At 56.8% G+C, this 16,558-nt stretch overlaps 1 protein-coding gene across 1 annotated transcript in view; it reads left to right on the top strand.

Annotated features, from left to right (window-relative positions):
• The first annotated feature begins 12,685 nt into the window (after positions 1 to 12,685).
• RNF157 (ring finger protein 157) overlaps positions 12,686 to 16,558 on the top strand; it is a 64,582-nt gene continuing 60,709 nt past the window's right edge. Inside the window, exon 1 of the mRNA XM_008155027.3 lies at positions 12,686 to 12,845. Coding sequence (XP_008153249.2) covers positions 12,758 to 12,845 — 88 coding nt within the window. The 5' untranslated portion in view covers positions 12,686 to 12,757. The remainder of the gene's footprint in view (positions 12,846 to 16,558) is intronic.

The following is a 16,558-nucleotide window of genomic DNA, read 5'->3' as shown; positions in this document are numbered from 1 at the left end:
CTCCACCTTCTGGATTAGGATTTGACCTTCAGGGCTGTGTTTGGGAATTGAGGGGGTGGATAAAGAACTAAGAGTTGAAGCAGACTGAGGAAGGGGCAGAGACGTTAGGAAGATAATATTACTAGAGATTCACTATTAGAGTGTCTGTTTCTAAAAAAAAAAAACGTATTAAGTTTCAGATCTGAAATACCAATCCGAGAGTATCTTTTGAGGCTAAGAAGAAATCGAACCATGATCCTATTCTGAATTTGCCTAAAGGGGATTTAACGCGCCATGAAGAAAACAGGACCATATAAACATGGAGTATAAATTGGGAAATAGTGACACCCAATGTTTATTACGGATGAAAAACAGCCTCAGGCACTAGCATGAATTTTCCCCATTTAGTCTTTTGTTTGTTTGTTTGTTTGTTTTGAAGGGACCGGAGTCAGCTTTTTGCCTGCTGAGACCTGTTTCTCTTGCTTTAATTACACTTGGCCTGCCCACCGTGCACCTGGGCTGAGATCGGGAGTGCGGCTGGAGAGGCCAGTCCAGCTCGCCGCTCTTCCCTCCGGTAATTGCGGGGTGAAAACAAAAGTGGCAGCCAGCAGCCTCCACCGCCAGGGCGCTCAGGCCACCACAGCCCTGGAACAAGGAAGTCCTGTCATCGTGGGGCTCGTTTTCACAGGTCCATGCAGGTGCCAAACATGCCAGGGCCGTGAGTGGCGGCGTGTACCTGGGCAGAGGCATTCAGCCCGCAGGAGTCCTTAGGTCTGAAGTAAGGAGTTCGCAAGGGAGGTGAGGGGCCGGAAAGTGCCCAAACTGCCAAACCTCTTGCCTCCTGGACACTGAGGCAGTCTATCCGGAAGGGTTGTTTAAGGTTTACCATCTGCAGGGCGCAACTACGGGCACCTGGGAGAGGCGTGGAAGCAAGACCCCCAAGCCAGAGAGACGCGGGTTACGGTTCTCTACGATGGGCCTGAGGTCGCTCTGGGCTGAGTGATTTGCGGCTGCGAGGCGGAAATGCTTAAGTGATCATTTGGCTTCTGGGAATCTGGTTGGGCTTCATCCTCCTCGGGCTGGATAACCCGGGCGTGCCCGTCCCCCCCATACTACCCGCCCCCCCTACCCCCCCCCCCCCCAGATCAGTGCAGGGAGAACGAATGAGGTCATGTTGTAGAGGGCTTTGAGCTGTTGGGATGAAAGCGACTCCCAAGTGCAAGGTGTTATTAACTAAAGGTGTTATTATTTTAATCTGCGAGGACAATGTGCGGCAGGTAAAGCAGAGCCATAAAAACAGGCCCATTAACAACAAATAAAACACAGTCGTGCCTTGGAAGGAACAAAATCCTCCTCCATGAGGGGTCTCTGCTGCAGAATGAGCCGCTGTGCAGCTGAGAGTAGAAACAGCCTTGGCCAGGATTTCCTCGGGGTCCGGATAACGAGGATGTTTTATTTTATATACATATATTGACTTCAGCAAGGAAGGGAGAGGGAGAGAGGTAGAAACATCAATGATGAGAGAGAATCATTGATTGGTTGTCTTCTGCACCCCCCCACCCTCCATGGGGACGGAGCCTGCAACCCGGGCATTTGCCCTTGACTGGAATCGAACCCAGGACCCTTTGGTCAGCAGGCCAACGCTCTATCCATTGAGCCAAACCGGCTAGGGCTTTTTAAATTTTTTTCAGATGATTTCTACTGGGGAGGCTTGAAAATGAGTGAGCCTCGGTGGGGAAGGGGAGGCGCCAGCTGTCTTGCGCAATCATGGGAGGGGTGGAGGATGGGTAATCCCTACCTCCATCTCTGCAGGGCATTGGGCTCCTGTTCCTTCCTTCCTCCTCTCTCTCTTACTCCCTGACCCAAATGGGTCCAACCAAGCTGAGGGGAACTCGAGGGCCCTCAGGTATCGAAGGCCCACCATGTGCAGGTCCCTTGTGACACTGCATAGCGCTGCACAGCATCTCTGGCTTGAAACTCCCAATTGGCCTGAAGCTCAGAGAGGGCAAGGAACCTACTCAGGGTCACACAGCCCCTGCCTGATTTATGCTAGCAATAAGATTAGGTGGGTTCGCCGAAACCGGTTTGGCTCAGTGGATAGAGCGTTGGCCTGCGGACTGGAAGGTCCCAGGTTCGATTCCGGTCAAGGGCACGTGCCTGGGTTGCAGGCTTGATCCCCAGTGGAGGGCGTGCAGGAGGCAACCTATCAATTATTTCTCTCATCATTAATGTTTCTATCTCTCTCACCCTCTCCCTTCTCTGAAATCAATAAAAATATTTTAAAAAAAAAAGATTAGGTGGGTTAGATCAGGTTTGAGTGATCCAGGAGCTCATTTCCTTTCTCCCCTCCTTCCTTTCCTTTCCTCCCTCCTTCCTTGAATAATAATAATAATAATAATAATTATATTATTATTATTATTTTAGTTCCTCTACTGTTGCTTCAAGACGCCAAGGCAAAGGGACCATGTGGCAATGTGGTGAGGAGGAGCAGAGATATTGAGAGGAGAGAGGAAGACGGGAAAGGGTGCAAATGCCCAGATACGAAGAGAAGCAGCCCTCCCCGCAGGTCAGCCCGGGAGGTGGCGGCGGCAGCTGGGGACTAGGGCAGGACAGCTCCCTGCTCCTGGGGACCTGCCGCCATTGCTCGCTCTGTCTGCTCAGGGCGACCTAAGTCCGTTACTACTTTTTTTTTTTTTTTAAATATATTTTATTGATTTTTACAGGGAGGAAGGGAGAGGGATAGAGAGCTAGAAACGTCGATGAGGGAGAAACATCGACCAGCTGCCTCCTGCACATCCCCTACTGGGGATGTGCCCGCAACCAAGGTACATGCCCTTAACCGGAATCGAACCTGGGACCTTCCAGTCCGCAGGCCGACGCTCTATCCACTGAGCCAAACCGGTTTCGGCTCCGTTACTACTTTTGGTTGCGAGTGGGAGCCATGTCTGCTGTAAGGTGGGTCAGGCCGACCGTGCCACGATGGAAGCATTCATCTTTTTCTAGTCTTTTCCTTAAAGCCGATGGGGGCCTAGTGCCGGCGCGGTCCCTCCACTGCCGGCCATGCCAGTCCTCCCCTGTGGTGACGGAGATTTGTGTCTACTGAGAATGTGCTAGGAACGCGGCTCTGCTCATTTCTTTTCTTTCTTTTTTTTAATTGCCTTAGTTAATACCACAACCCGCGATGTTGGGACCGTGCCTCTCCTCAATGAACAAATAGGATCAGAGAGGTTAAGTGACTTGCCCGAAGTCACTCAGCAAGCTCAGGGTGGAGCTGAGAGCTGAACCCCTGGGGCTCCCGAAGACCCCAGTCTACTCTCCAGCCTGGCCTCCCGGCTGCGTTCCACCTCCCTCCTCCCTCAGTGACACTGGACAGGTAGGAACGCTTGTCTGTGCTGTTAGAAGGAGCCGGAAGGTCAAAGCTGGTCCCCGGGGGGATGAGCTCACGCTGGTGTACACGATTACATTTTCACCGACTGTCACGTGCCTCACAGGGGACAAAGGCCAGACCACGCCCAGCGGAGTTAATGGCATTTCCCCAAAACGGCCCCGGTGGCCTGGACGCTCTGTCCTGTGCCGCCGGCCCGGCGATAAGGCGGCCTCACCCCCCGTGGCCAGGTGTGCCTCGGGGAGGTGTGTCCCTACAGTCCTTTCGAAGAGACCCCGGAGGTCGGGGCTTGGCCGGGGGCAGAGGCAGGCAGGGCAGGAGGCAGCTCTGGAAGCAGCGCCCTCCGCCTCAGGAGACCTGGGTGGTCGGCTGGGACCCGGGTTCCCAGCCACTCTCCCTCAATGGCAGGAACGGCCAGCCTGGAGCTGGGCCTCTCTAGCCCCACCCTGGCATCCAAAACACAGCAGTCTTGTTGCTGTGGCAGCTGCTAACCTGACTGCCCCCCGCCTTTTTTAAATATATTTTATTGATTTTTTACAGAGAGGAAGAGAGAGGGATAGAGAGCTAGAAACATCGATGAGAGAGAAACATCGATCAGCCGCTTCCTGCACACCCCCTACTGGGGATGTGCCCACAACCAAGGTACATGCCCTTAACCGGAACCGAACCTGGGACCCTTCAGTCCGCAGGCCGACGCTCTATCCACTGAGCCAAACTGGTCAGGGCCCCCCCCCCCTTTTTTTTAAAGAAATATATCATACACCTCCCTAGCTGGTTTGGCTCCGTGGATAGAGCATTGGCCTGAGGACTGAAGGGTCCCGGGTTCGATTCCGGTCCAGGGCATACCTCTCGGTTACAGGCTCTATCCCCGGCCCTGGTCGGGGCATGTGCAGGAGGCAACCAATTGATGTGTCTCTTTCACATCGATGCTTCTCTCTCCTTCCATTCCACTCTCTCTAAGAAAAAAAAAAAGAAAAAGAAAGAAAGAAAAAGAAAGAAAGGAAAGAAATATATCATACATCAAGAGTTTGTGTATAACCTCTGCACAATTTGAAGAATAGAAAAAATCCCAACATGCTAGTAGAACTGAAGAAGTCCTAGACGAGTACCTTTGAAACCCTCCCATGGCTCTCCCCCAATACATACTTTCCTCCCCCCCAAAACTCATGATCCTTAAATGTGCATTAATCATTTCCTCGATTTTCTTTGTCAGATAATCCAGTGTTTGTGGGTATCTCCAAACAGTGCATAGTGGGCATGATAGATGGAGTCCATTGAGTAGGTGACTCACCTTTCTGCAGGGCTCAGTCCCGTTCCTCTCCACTCACTCCGCGGGTGAGCTCCGTAGAGCCCCCTTACCAACATGGATCGCTTGAAGCAAGAGCTGGCTCTCTTCCATGACCTCAGACAACGCTGAGCCAAGCTAGCAATCATAAGTCATGAATGAGCAGGTAGTCCTGGAAGGCTCCCTGCAGGAGGGGGAACTGAAGCTGGGAAGGAATGGGGTAGATAGAAAGGAGAAGGAAGGGAATTTGGGGGAGAAAGAACAGTGGAAACCCAAGCACAGAGTTACCTTGAAAGCAAGTTCATAGCCAGGCTCGTTCCGGGCATCTGCTGGGAGACAGTGGGGTGAGGGAGATGCTGAGCTGGGAGGGGCCACGGTTAGCGTCGACCTGCTCCGGGCGGTGGAGAGGAGAGTGGTTAGTGTCCCTCCCTTTAGCCACACACACAAATGGCCCATGCTCTCTCCAGATGGTGCGGAGACCCCTCAGATCAACCAGGACAGGCCAAGCGAGGCTGAGGTAGCTAGCACGCAGTCCCAAAGTCTTGCTTCTCCCCCAGGCACAGTCCGCTGCAATCTGGTGACTCAAGAAACACTGCCCGCTGGGCAGTGACCTAGTGACCCAGCCCAGGAGCTCCCTGGCCTTGTAGCTCCGAGTTGGCAAAATTCAGCCCCCGGGCTGCTCCGGCCTTGCAGATAAGGTTCTACGGACCAGCTGCGCCCGTGGGTTTCTGTGGGGTGCCAGGCGGCCACGAAGCCCTCGCACCGCCCGGCCAGGCTCCCGCCCGGAAGCCAGACACGCCGCTCGCTCGCTGCGCCTTGTCTGGAGGAAGCACGTGGGGGCTCCTGACCGCCCTCCGCACACAGGGTCCCGGGTCCGAGAACATCAGCAGCATCTGACCCTCAGGGCGCTCCCTTCCACGGGCCAAGCCAGGAGCCTGTTTTCGCTTGCTTATCGCTAACTGGCTTGTCCCTCCATCTCAGCGCCCTGGAGGGAATGCACATGGAGGAGAGACTGCCGGGGGCTGATGCTTCTCAGATGCTTCTGGAGGTTTCAGAAGTCACCATGTTGCCCTGACCAGTTTGGCTCAGTGGATAGAGCGTCGGCCTTCGGACGGAAGGGTCCCAGGTTCGATTCCGGTCAAGGGCATGTACCTTGGTTGAGGGCACATCCCCAGTGGGGTTGTGCAGGAGGCAGCTGATCGATGTTTCTCTCTCATCGATGTTTCTAACTCTCTATCCCTCTCCCTTCCTCTCTGTAAAAAATCAATAAAATATATTTTAAAAAGGCGGGGGGCAGTCAGGTTAGCAGCTGCCACAGGATGCCAGAGGCTCTTTCCACAAAAATCAATAAAATATATATTTTTTAAAAAATAAAAATAATAAAAATAAAAGTGCTTGGATGGAGTCGTTGCTCAAAAATAATTATTCTTGCCCTAGCTGGTTTGGCTCAGTGGATAGAGCATGGGCCTGCGGACTGAAGGGTCCCAGGATGGATTCCAGTCAGGGCACATGCCGGGGTTGCAGGCTCCATGCCCAGTGTGGGGCGTGCAGGAGGCAGCAGTTCAATGATCCTCTCTCACCATTGATGTTTCTCTCTCTCTCTCTCTCCCTTTCCGAAACAAACAAACAAACAAACAAATAAAAGTTAGCATTTATTGAGCACCTGCTGTGTGCCAGGACTTGTGCTAGGGCTTCGGATGTGTCTAACTGAATGTTCAAACACTCTTTGCTCGTCTCGGGCTCATGTATAGGCGAGAGGACTGAGCTTAGAGAGACGCAGGACTTTTCCCAAGAGGCACAGGCCATAGGAAAGAGCTGGCTTGAACCCTCTTCTCTGTGGCTCCAGAGCCCGTGTGCTGGGGAGAGCCTGCACGTCAGTATCAACTGAGCGGGGTTCACCTGGCACACAGGAGTTGGAAGGGCACACGGGGAGGGATCGTCACGAGCAAACACGGCAGCGGGACTGATGGCTGTCTTTGGGGCGCAAGCGGGTCATGGGGAAGCAGAGGGAGGAAAGGGTGTGGGGATGAAGCGTCTGTTTTGTGTAAGGTTATGGGGAGCCGTTGGAGGTAGGTGGGGAGGGAGCACCGTGCTGTGCTGACTGCATATGAGGAGTCAGCCCGAGTGACGTCTAGCACAGCGAGAGGCGAGAGGACGGGGAGAAGGAGGCAGGAAACCCAGAGGGGAAGCGAACTTGGCCAGACCTCCCTTCATCCACAGATTTCATCGCTGAATATAAAAGATAACAGTCCACACTGAGCAATACCATAAACACACGCCTCAGGGCGCGTCATAAAGATCTAAGGTCCCTAGTTTACTGCTGTCAGGAGCGTCTGTTTATGGCTCTGCGGCTCCCTGCAGCCTTTGAAGTGCCCCAGCGAGGAGAGGAGCCACCGCTTACCGAGAGGAGCAATGAGCCCGGGGATGAGTGTCACAGCAGAGAAGGCTGCGGTGGTGGGCGGTCCCAGGGGCACCTATTAGTGTGATGGCACACTTCTCACCCTCTCGCTGAGGACCTGCCCGAACACTGGGTGGCCGCCACCCTCCCTTCTCACCGCCCTTTGGAGCCTGCGCCGGGAGGAGCTGGTAACGTCTGACCTCAGCTCCACTATCAGAGGGAGAGAGAGAGAAACATCCATGATGAGAGAGAATCATGGATCGGCTGCCTCCTGCACGCCCCCCACTGGGGATGGAGCCCACAACTCCGGCCTGTGCCCTGATGGGGAGTCAAAACCGCGACCTCCCGGTTCATAGGTCAACGCTCAACCCCTGAGCCACGCCGGCCGGGCTCTGTCGCTTTCTCATGCCAGCTGGAGCGGCCTTCGGATAACTGCCATGCCGGGCCGGGTGCCGCGTGTCGGGGCTGCGTCTGTGTTAGGGTTCTGAGCTGTGTCCTGGAGCTGGCTTCTCCTCTCCCACTGGCTTTAGAAAACACCCGACTCCGTGAAGGAAGGAAAGCAAACCAGCAGAACGGGGTTTCCCAAAGCCAGGCCCAGTGCGAGCAGCCTGGGGTCCCCGGGCTCTGACCCTGGCCGCCACTCACCGGGCTCCGGGGAGTCCCCTCCCCTCTCCAGCCACAGCCTTCTCCTCCCTCCTGGGAGCGGGGGGGGGGGGGGGGGAGGGCAGGGAGGAGAATTCGTCCCCCTTTTCTCGCTTTGATGGTTAAGAAGCCGCCCCTGAGCATGTGTGAGGGCCGTCACCACGCCGCCGCGTCTCTGGGCAGCAGGAGGGAGATGCTGGGCTCTTTGCCGGCCGGTGTTTACCGAGAAGGGCAGCCAGGCCGCCGATCTGTACCCACTGGGCTGCCATGTTCGTGGTGCATGTTCCGACCAACTCGATCACGCGGAGTGCCGGGCTGAGCTCAAAACCAAGGGCAGGGCAGCGTCAATGAGGCATGAGCGACTGCTGGTACAGGAAGGCGTGGCCAGGGTCTGGTACTTGCTAGGAATGACCTGGGCCTAAAAGGCGAAGAGAACGGCCTAGCCCGGCCGGTGGGGCTCAGCTGTTGAGCGTCCACCCAGGAACCAAGAGCTCTCGGGTTTGATTCCTGATCAGGGCACATGCCTGGGTCATGGGCTTGATCCTCAGTAGGGGGCATGCAGGAGGCAGCTGATAGATGTTTCTCTCTCATCGATGTCCTTATCTCTCCCTCTCTCTTCCTCTCTTTCTTAAAAAAAAAAAAAATAAGAAACATTATATATATATAGATATATATTATATATATATATATGCATATATATAAAAAGAATGGCCTAACTCTTTTTTTAATGTGTTTTTATTGATCGGCTGCCTCCTGCACACCCCCTACTGGGGCCGAGCCCACAACCCAGGCATGAGCCCTGACCAGGAATCAAACCCGAGATCTCTTGGTTCCTGGATCAATGCTCAACCACTGAGCCACACCGGCCGGCCTCTAATCCTTTAAACGGGGCCTTGAGTAGGATTCATGTGAGGCGCCTGTCTGACTCGAGAGCCGGGGAAAGGTTACCCCCGGGTGCTTAGCCTCCTCGCCCTGGGCCCCGGCCACACGGGCAGGGGACACATTGTTTTCTCTGGGGTCTTCACCTGGAAAGCAGGTGAAGAAGCTACAAAGCCAGCTGAAGGCTGGAGCTGTGTGAACCGCTCTCCTGCGTTAGCGGCCGGCGGCTGAGGAGGACCTGAACAGAGAGGAATTCGCATTTGGCAAGAAGCACAACATGGGAGCCCGCGAGCCATTCCCTGAAGGACGAGCTCGGTGTCCTCACCGCAGGTCGCCAGGGGAGCCGTGTGCAGGGTCCCAGGGCATGTCCGTGTGGGCGCGTCGGAGCGGGCTCCTCCGTGGGCATCAGGCTCCGAGCAGGATGGGAAATCCTCAGCTGGTGGTGTTGGCTTTAAGCCCCGGACGCCAGGGGCCTGGGAGAGGGATCAGGGCCCTGGGGTTGCTGATGGGGCCCTGTCTTTTGGGGAGACCCTGCGCTTGCTCGGAACAGCCAGGGCTGCAATCTTCTTACCCCCTAGCAGGGCCAGAATGGCCAAGCAAACAGCCAGGAAGGGGTCTGGCCCGGTCCCCAGGCCCCAGGCATCCCCGCCCACCAGCTGCCTGTGCCAGGGCTGTGGCTGCCTGCGATTCACCTGCAGGCTCTCCTTCCTCTCACAGGAATCTGCGCGAACCACTGAGAGGGGTGGATGTGCTGCAGAGCGGAGCTGAAACTAGGACAGCCCACAGGAACCAAACTTAGAGCCCAGGGGGATGAGCTGACCTGGAAATGACTCGTCCGTGCGCTTCCCCCACCTGCTCTCCTTTCTCCCTGAGACCCAAGGTTGAGCGGGGCTGGGAACTCATGAACTGCGGGCTTTTGCCTCCCTGCCTTCCGCGGATGCTTCGAGAAAACCCCCGGGACCGTGCAATGCTGGCTGCTCTGCTGGGATCCTCCCAAGGGCTGCGTGGACAGCCGGGGGAGCACAGGATGCCGGAGGCTCTTTCCACAAGGGATGCCTGCAATCTGCATGTAATTTCCCTACGCGTGCTGTGCCACCCTCCCCGGACCGCTCAGGCGAGGTGAAAGCATTTGTGAGGTCGCTTCTGATTTCTTCCCCTCTTGCCTGTGCCATCTCCTCCCTCAGGCCTCCTTCTCCCTGGCCCAGATCTCCGGGGAGGGAGCCAAGGGGCGGCAAGGAAGGACGGGAGAGGCAGGCGGGACTGGCAGCCAGAGGGCCTGCTCCGGGGCGTGGCTGCTCATCTGCTCTTTGCCCTGGACCCTGGCTGAGCTCCTCTCTTCCCAAACTGCAACGCTGCGTGACTACATCGTAGGAAGTGGGGCTCCAACTCAGTTAGTTCACAGGAAGCCTCTGTGATCTGGAATTTTCTCTGAGCTTTCCCCGGTGCCTTTTTCTTCTGCCTCATGACCCCAGGCAGCTGGCAATCGCTGCTTCTTCTTCTTCTTCTTCTTCTTCTTCTTCTTCTTTAAAATATATTTTTATTGATTTCAGAGAGGAAAGGAGAGGAAGAGAGATAGAAACATCAATGATGAGAATCATTGATCGGCTGCCCCCTGCGCACCCCACACGGGGGATCGAGCCTGCAACCCAGGCATGTGCCCTGACTGGGAATCGAACCGTGACCTCCTGGTTCCTAGCTTGACGCTCAGCCCCTGAGCCACGCCGGCCGGGTCTGGCTCCTTTGTGAACCGAGCCCTGGCTCAGTTATTGTTGGCTATCCTGCAGACCGACCCTGGATGCTCGGACCGGAGTCTGAAGGTACACAGGGTTAGGGTGCTGACTTGTCCAACTCGGAACCCAGTGCCTTTTCCCTGCCTCCGTTTCTCCCACTATAACACGGGGTGTTAAGGGCAGGTGCCTCATGGGGCAGCTGTGAGGGATGCTTCAGGGTGTGAGAGCTTGAAAAGGAGGGCCTGGCGCCTCGGGAGTGCTCGGTGAGCGCCCGCGTGTCACTCTGCTGGGCCCTGTTTTCCTTTACTGCCCCAAGCGTTGACTCGGGACGCGTTCATGGGAAGAGAACCCTAGGTATAGGCTTGGGGGGCTGTTCGCCAAGATGGAGAATGAACCCGTTTCCCGGGCTCAGGGCAGGCTGAGGTGGGGCCAGAGCAGATCCTTGGGAGCCACACGAGTGAGCTGCCGGGTAGCTCAGGTGGTTAGAGCATCATCCTGATACCCCAAGGTTTTGGGTTCGATCCCCAGTCAGGGCCCATACGAGAATCAACCAGTGAAGGCATAAATCAGTAGAATAACAAATCGATGTTTCTCTCTCCCCGCCCCCCTTTCCCTTCCTCTCTCTCTCTAAAAATCAATCAATAAAAAGAAAAAGGCTGAGCTGCCTGATTGAGCCACACCCCAGCCTGGCTCTGCCTGGGAATAAGAGACCCTCAGACACGGATAAACCCCCACAGGCACGCTTTACAACACGCTGAGAGCAGGAAGGACAAAGGCGTCTGAGCAGAACCCAGGGATCGAGGCAACAGTGGACCCTGGGATGCGCTGGAGGCCTCGTGTGAAGCGGTTCTAGACGCTTTGTGACTTGCAGTTCACCTTGACCCGGTAATGACAGGTGGGGCCTGTGTGAGGTGAAAGGGGGTCGAGGACACCAGCTCCCGCCCTAGGCCTGTCTGGAAGCCGTGGTGGTTAGGCCAGGGCCGGAGGGAGGGCTGTGTGCTGCAGGAGGCTGCCGCCCCGGGTCTGAGCCAGGGACCTGCCCCGCAGCTCGGCCTCCTCGGTGTCAGTCCGCATAAATGATGCAGGTACGTTCCTCCATCCTGGGACCTTGGACAAAGCCAAGGCACCTGGGCGTAGGTGCCTGTAGCTCCAGGGGTGCTGGCTGCTGCTGGAAAGAAGGTGATGGGGAACTGTCCTCAGGAAAAGGTGAGAGTCCAGAAAACGGCATTCAGACCCAATCAAGGGGGCCAGGCACCCCGATCGGGGCGTTCAACCTTGCTGAAGAACTGGGAACTCGTGTTCTAGCCGCTGCAGTTTTTGCTGATCAGTCCACCCTCTCAGAAACACACACACACACACACACACACACACACACACACACACACCAGGCCCACAGGTAAAATAAAAGGTCTGCAACACAGGCCGGGGTCTGTAATTAAGCTTTGGGGTGACGTCTTCTGTCTGTCCAAGCTCTCCACCGGTGCGGGGTTTTGGAACCCGGCCTTCCCCAAGTTTCCAAAAGAGACGGCCAGGGCTTGGCTGTCTTTTTAAAAATATACTTTTATTGATTGCAGAGAGGAAGGGAGAGGGAGAGAGAGAGAGACAGGAAATCAATGATGAGAGAGAATCATTGTTCAGCCGCCTCCTGGAGGCCCAACACACCGGATATGCCCTGACCGGGAATCGAACCTTAACCTCCGGATTTCTAGGTGGACGCTCAACCACGGAGCCACGCGGTCCAGGCCTGGCTGTCTTGGCATCTGGGGCCGACACTGTCCTGAGCCCGGGCTGGCCCAGGGGCTACGCACAGCTCTGCAGAGTCAGCCGCTCAGAGAGATGGCGACGCCGACCCAGCGGGTCACCCGCAGTGATCACCCCGACCTCCACCCCTGGGAGGGGGGGTTGGCAGAGCGGCGCCCACTGAGGGCTGAGATGGTGCCCGGGACCCCTCTGCGAGCGCCCCTCTGCGGGGTCCTGACCACCACCACCGGCTTTGCAGATGCTGCCGAGGGCGGCCTCGCGTTTGGGGGACGACGTGGGGCGAACCGGGCCGGCCTCGCGCCCCGCGGTAACCTGAGCCGGGGCGAGCAGTCTCCGCCGGACCCCCGCGCCCCCCGCCCCAGCCCCGCCCCGGCGGCCGCTCCGCCGCATCCCGCCGCCCATTGGCTGGCGCCGCGCGGCCGCTCCCGCCCCGCCGCGCCATTGGCCGTGGCCGCCGCGGTCCCGGCGCGGAGCCGCCGCTGACATCACGCGGCCCGAGGCGGCGGCGCCCCCGGCCCACCGCAGCCCCCCTCGCAGCGGCGCCGCGGCGTGCGGGGCGGAGGATGGTGCGCGGCGCGCCCCGGGCTCCCCGCCGCCAGCGCCGCAGGGCCGAGGCCGAGCCGGCCGCCCCGGGCAGGCGACCCCCGCTCCGGGCGCGGGGCGAGCGGCCGCGCTGAGACGCCGCGGGCGCCGCGGCCATGGGCGCCCTGACCAGCCGACAGCACGCGGGCGTGGAGGAGGTGGACATCCCGGCCAATTCCGTGTACCGCTACCCGCCCAAGTCCGGTGAGCGCGGGCGGGGCCCCCGGGCTAGCGAGGGGGTCGCGGCGCTGCTGGGCGGGGGCCCTGGGCGTCCTGGGCACCGAGCGGCCCCCGTCGCTGCAGAGCGGTCCCGGAGGGCGGGCGGGAGGCGCGCAGGGGTGTGGGGGGGCTTGGGGGGTCGCGGCGGGCAGCGGCCTGCGCCCAGGTTGTCCTGTGATAGCGACGTGTGCCCGGGGGGCCTGCGGCTCCGAGGGGCGGGGTGCCCAGGGCGCAGGCGGGTCCCCTTCCTCCCCTCCCGGACCCCCTTTTCCCTGGGGAGCTGAAGGCGGGGGGCGGCGCGCTGGGCATCGGAGACAGGCACCTGTGCGAGGCGCCGGCCCCGGCCCAAGCCTCCAGGCCCCGGAGGGGGACAGGCGCGGATTCCAACTGGGTTCCTCAGGGGACCGGGCTCATGGCTGCTGGCGGCTGCAGGAGGCCGAACGTGCGTGCGCAGCGCCGATGCTTTTCCAGAGGCTCAGAGGAGAGAAGCCTTTCCCCGAAATGTGTGGGGTTGCAAGGATCACAGGGACCCCGCGAGCCCGGTGTGGAGGGGGGCGCCCGGGACAGGGCGCGGCGTGTGAGATGGATAGAAGAGTGCGTGTTTCCGGAGCACAAGGCCGGGTGGCACAGGCGTCCGAGCTGGAGGGTCTGACAGCCAAGGAGAGAGGCTCGCCCGCAGCGGGAGCGCCCGCCAACCCTGAGCTGCTGGTGCACGTCCAACTCTGCTCTGTTCCTTGCTTTCCTCCAGGACTTTAGGGGCCCCCGGGCCCCCCATCTTCTCTGTGGCTCAGGCCCCGGTGCGGCCGTCGGTGACTCTGGCGAGGTGTCCGAGTTGGGCAGTAGGACAAAGGCTTGCTAATGAGAGGCGCCGGTTCCCGCAGTGCGTCCGGGCCGGGTCGTGCCAGGTGAACCGCAGGGACCAGACAGTGAACCTGCGCCCTGCAGAGCGTCTGCCGGAGCCGGGTTCTCGCAGCTTCTGTGCCAGAGGAGGAGCCTTGCAGAGATGCGTGTGCTTCCGAGCTGTGTTGGCACCGGCTGGGCCGGGGCAAAGCCGTGGCTCACTCGGGTTTTAATCACGCCCCAGCTGATCATGGCTGTGAAACCGGTGCTAACGGAAGCATGCGTTTTGCTTGTTCATAGATGAAAATAAGCACATGTACTTGTGAAAAAAAATTTTTTTTTCTGAAATCACTTAGCTATTATCGATCAGGAAATGGAGCGTGTGCTCTGCTGAGCTTGGAGTTTTCCGTGGTTGGCTGCCGCCTCCGTCACCTGTGGGAATTAGGGTGGGCAGTTCATGGACCGCTGCGCCCCGAAGGATATTGATTCAAGTATGAATCTTGGATGATGATAATGAGAGGGTAATGGACCAAACTAAAACCGTTCTGCCCGGCCTGCCGGCGTGGCTCAGGGGTTGAGCGTAGACCTATGAACCAGGAGGTCAGGGTTGGATTCCCGGTCAGGGCACATGCCTGCCTGGGTTGTGGGCTCGATCCCCAGTGGGGGGCGTGCAGGAGGCATCCCATCAGTGATTCTCTCTCACCATTGATGTTTCTATCTCTCTCTCCCGCTTCCTCTCTGAAATGAATAAAAGTATATTTAAAGAAAAAACACCAAAAACTTTTCTTAGCCAACACACTCAATATCTGTAGTCTTAATCCTCTCCATGCTACCAATTTTTTTTTTTTTTATTTTTTTTACAGAGTGGAAGAGAGAGGAATAGAGAGTTAGAAACATCGATGAGAGAGAAACATCGATCAGCTGCCTCCTGCACACCCGCTACTGGGGATGTGCCCGCAACCAAGGTACATGCCCTTGACCGGAATCCAACCTGGGACCCTTGAGTCTGCAGGCCAACGCTCTATCCACTGAGCCAAACCAGTTTCGGCATGCTACCAATTTTTTAAAGTTTTACCTAATTGTTACTCATTTTTATTTTTTTAAATATTTTTTATTAATTTCAGAGAGGAAGGGAGAGGGAAAGAGAGATAGAAACATCAATGATGAGAGAGAATCACTGATCGGCTGCCTCCTGCACGCCCCCTACTGGAGATCAAGCCCGCAACCCGGGCATGTGCCCCTGACTGGAATCGAACGCTGGACCCTTCAGGCTGCAGGCCGACACTCTATCCGCTGAGCCACACCAGCCAGGGCTTGTTACTCGTTTTTAGTCGGAAATACTGTATGCGAGAAATCTGTGCACCAAGTGGACCAAGTTATGCATGTTGAAGGCGAAACACGGAAAACGGGAATCGGAAGCTTGGTGAACTTGGAGATTCGTGTCCACTTGCACGTGGGCCCCCATCTGGTGGCACCTCCCACGCTTCATCTGACCGTGACATGGACGTGGCTCTTCATGGGATGAGAGTGTTGAGAGCTGAAAGGGACCTTTGAGAGAATGTGGCTAAGACCCACGCATTTCACCGGCGAGAAAATGGAAATGAATTGGTTTGGCCAGGATGACCCTAGAGGTAGGGCTCTTTTTAAAAAATATATATTTTTATTGACTTCAGAGAGGAAGAGAGGATAGAGAGATAGAAACATCTATGATGAGAGAGAATCATCCATCAGCTGCCTCCTGCACGCCTCCCACTGGGGATGCCAACCTAGGTACATGCCCTTGACCGGAATCGAACCTGGGACCCTTCAGGCCGCAGGCCGACGCTCTATCCACTGAGCCACACCGGTCAGGGCCGTTTTCTTTTTAATTTTATTGATTTTAGCGAGAGAGGAACATGGATTTGTTCCACTTGTGCGTGCGTTGGTTGATTCTTGTATGTGCCCTGCCTGACCCGGGAGGGGTTGAACCTGCAACCTTGGCGTATCAGGACACAAACCAGCTGAGCTACCTGGCCCGGGCCCGGGCCGGGTCTTTGTCTCTTTATTTTTAATCTCTACTCAGGGATCTGTTTTATTGGGGTGAGGAAGGGAGAGGTAGAGAGAAAGAAACATCGATGTGAATCGGTTGCCTCCCCTGTACACTCCAGGCAGAGATGGAACCCACAAGCTAGGCATGTGCCGTGCCCGGGAATTGAACCTGTAACCTTTCAGTGTACAGGATGATGCTCCAGCCAACCGAGTCACTCCGGCCAGGTCGGTCCTTGTCATTTTTTAGTTAGAAGCTGAACACGCTATGGAATCCTTCTCTCCGATCTTTGCTTCTTTGAGAGCTCACAGTCATTGTGTAGCAGAGGCATGGCTGTGCCGCAGTGGTGGTTTTAATGCACGCATGCCCATCTTTCCAAAGGGCTGTCCATGTTGCTACGAGTCTTAGGCCCGTGTCCTCTCGCCAGGAAGAAATGGACGTGCTACACAGACTATTAATTCATTGAAGCTTTGTACCCGACTCATCCAGGCCATTTCCTGCTACATATTGGAGCAAGTTGAAAAATAGGAGTAATTCATTTTGCTCAGGTGTTAAGACGTAAACCCATTATAAAAATTCCGAATGGCCCGGCTGGCGTGGCTCGGTGGTTGAGCATCGACCTATGAACAAGGAGATCGCGGTTCGATTCCCTGTCAGGGCACGTGCCTGGGTTGCGGGATCGATCCCCAGTGTGGGGCCGTGCAGGAGGCAGCCGGTCAGTGATTCTCACCATTGATGTTTCTATCTCTCTCTCCCTCTCCCTTCCTTTCTGACATCAATAAAAACATACTTAAAAAAGTAAAAATTCAGAATGGTCATCAGAGTCCTGAGC

This window comes from Eptesicus fuscus, chromosome 20, assembly GCF_027574615.1.
Source record: "Eptesicus fuscus isolate TK198812 chromosome 20, DD_ASM_mEF_20220401, whole genome shotgun sequence".
Lineage (NCBI taxonomy): Eukaryota > Metazoa > Chordata > Mammalia > Chiroptera > Vespertilionidae > Eptesicus > Eptesicus fuscus.
Note: the sequence above shows the minus strand (reverse complement) of the source record. Positions and strands in the feature narration are given on the sequence as shown.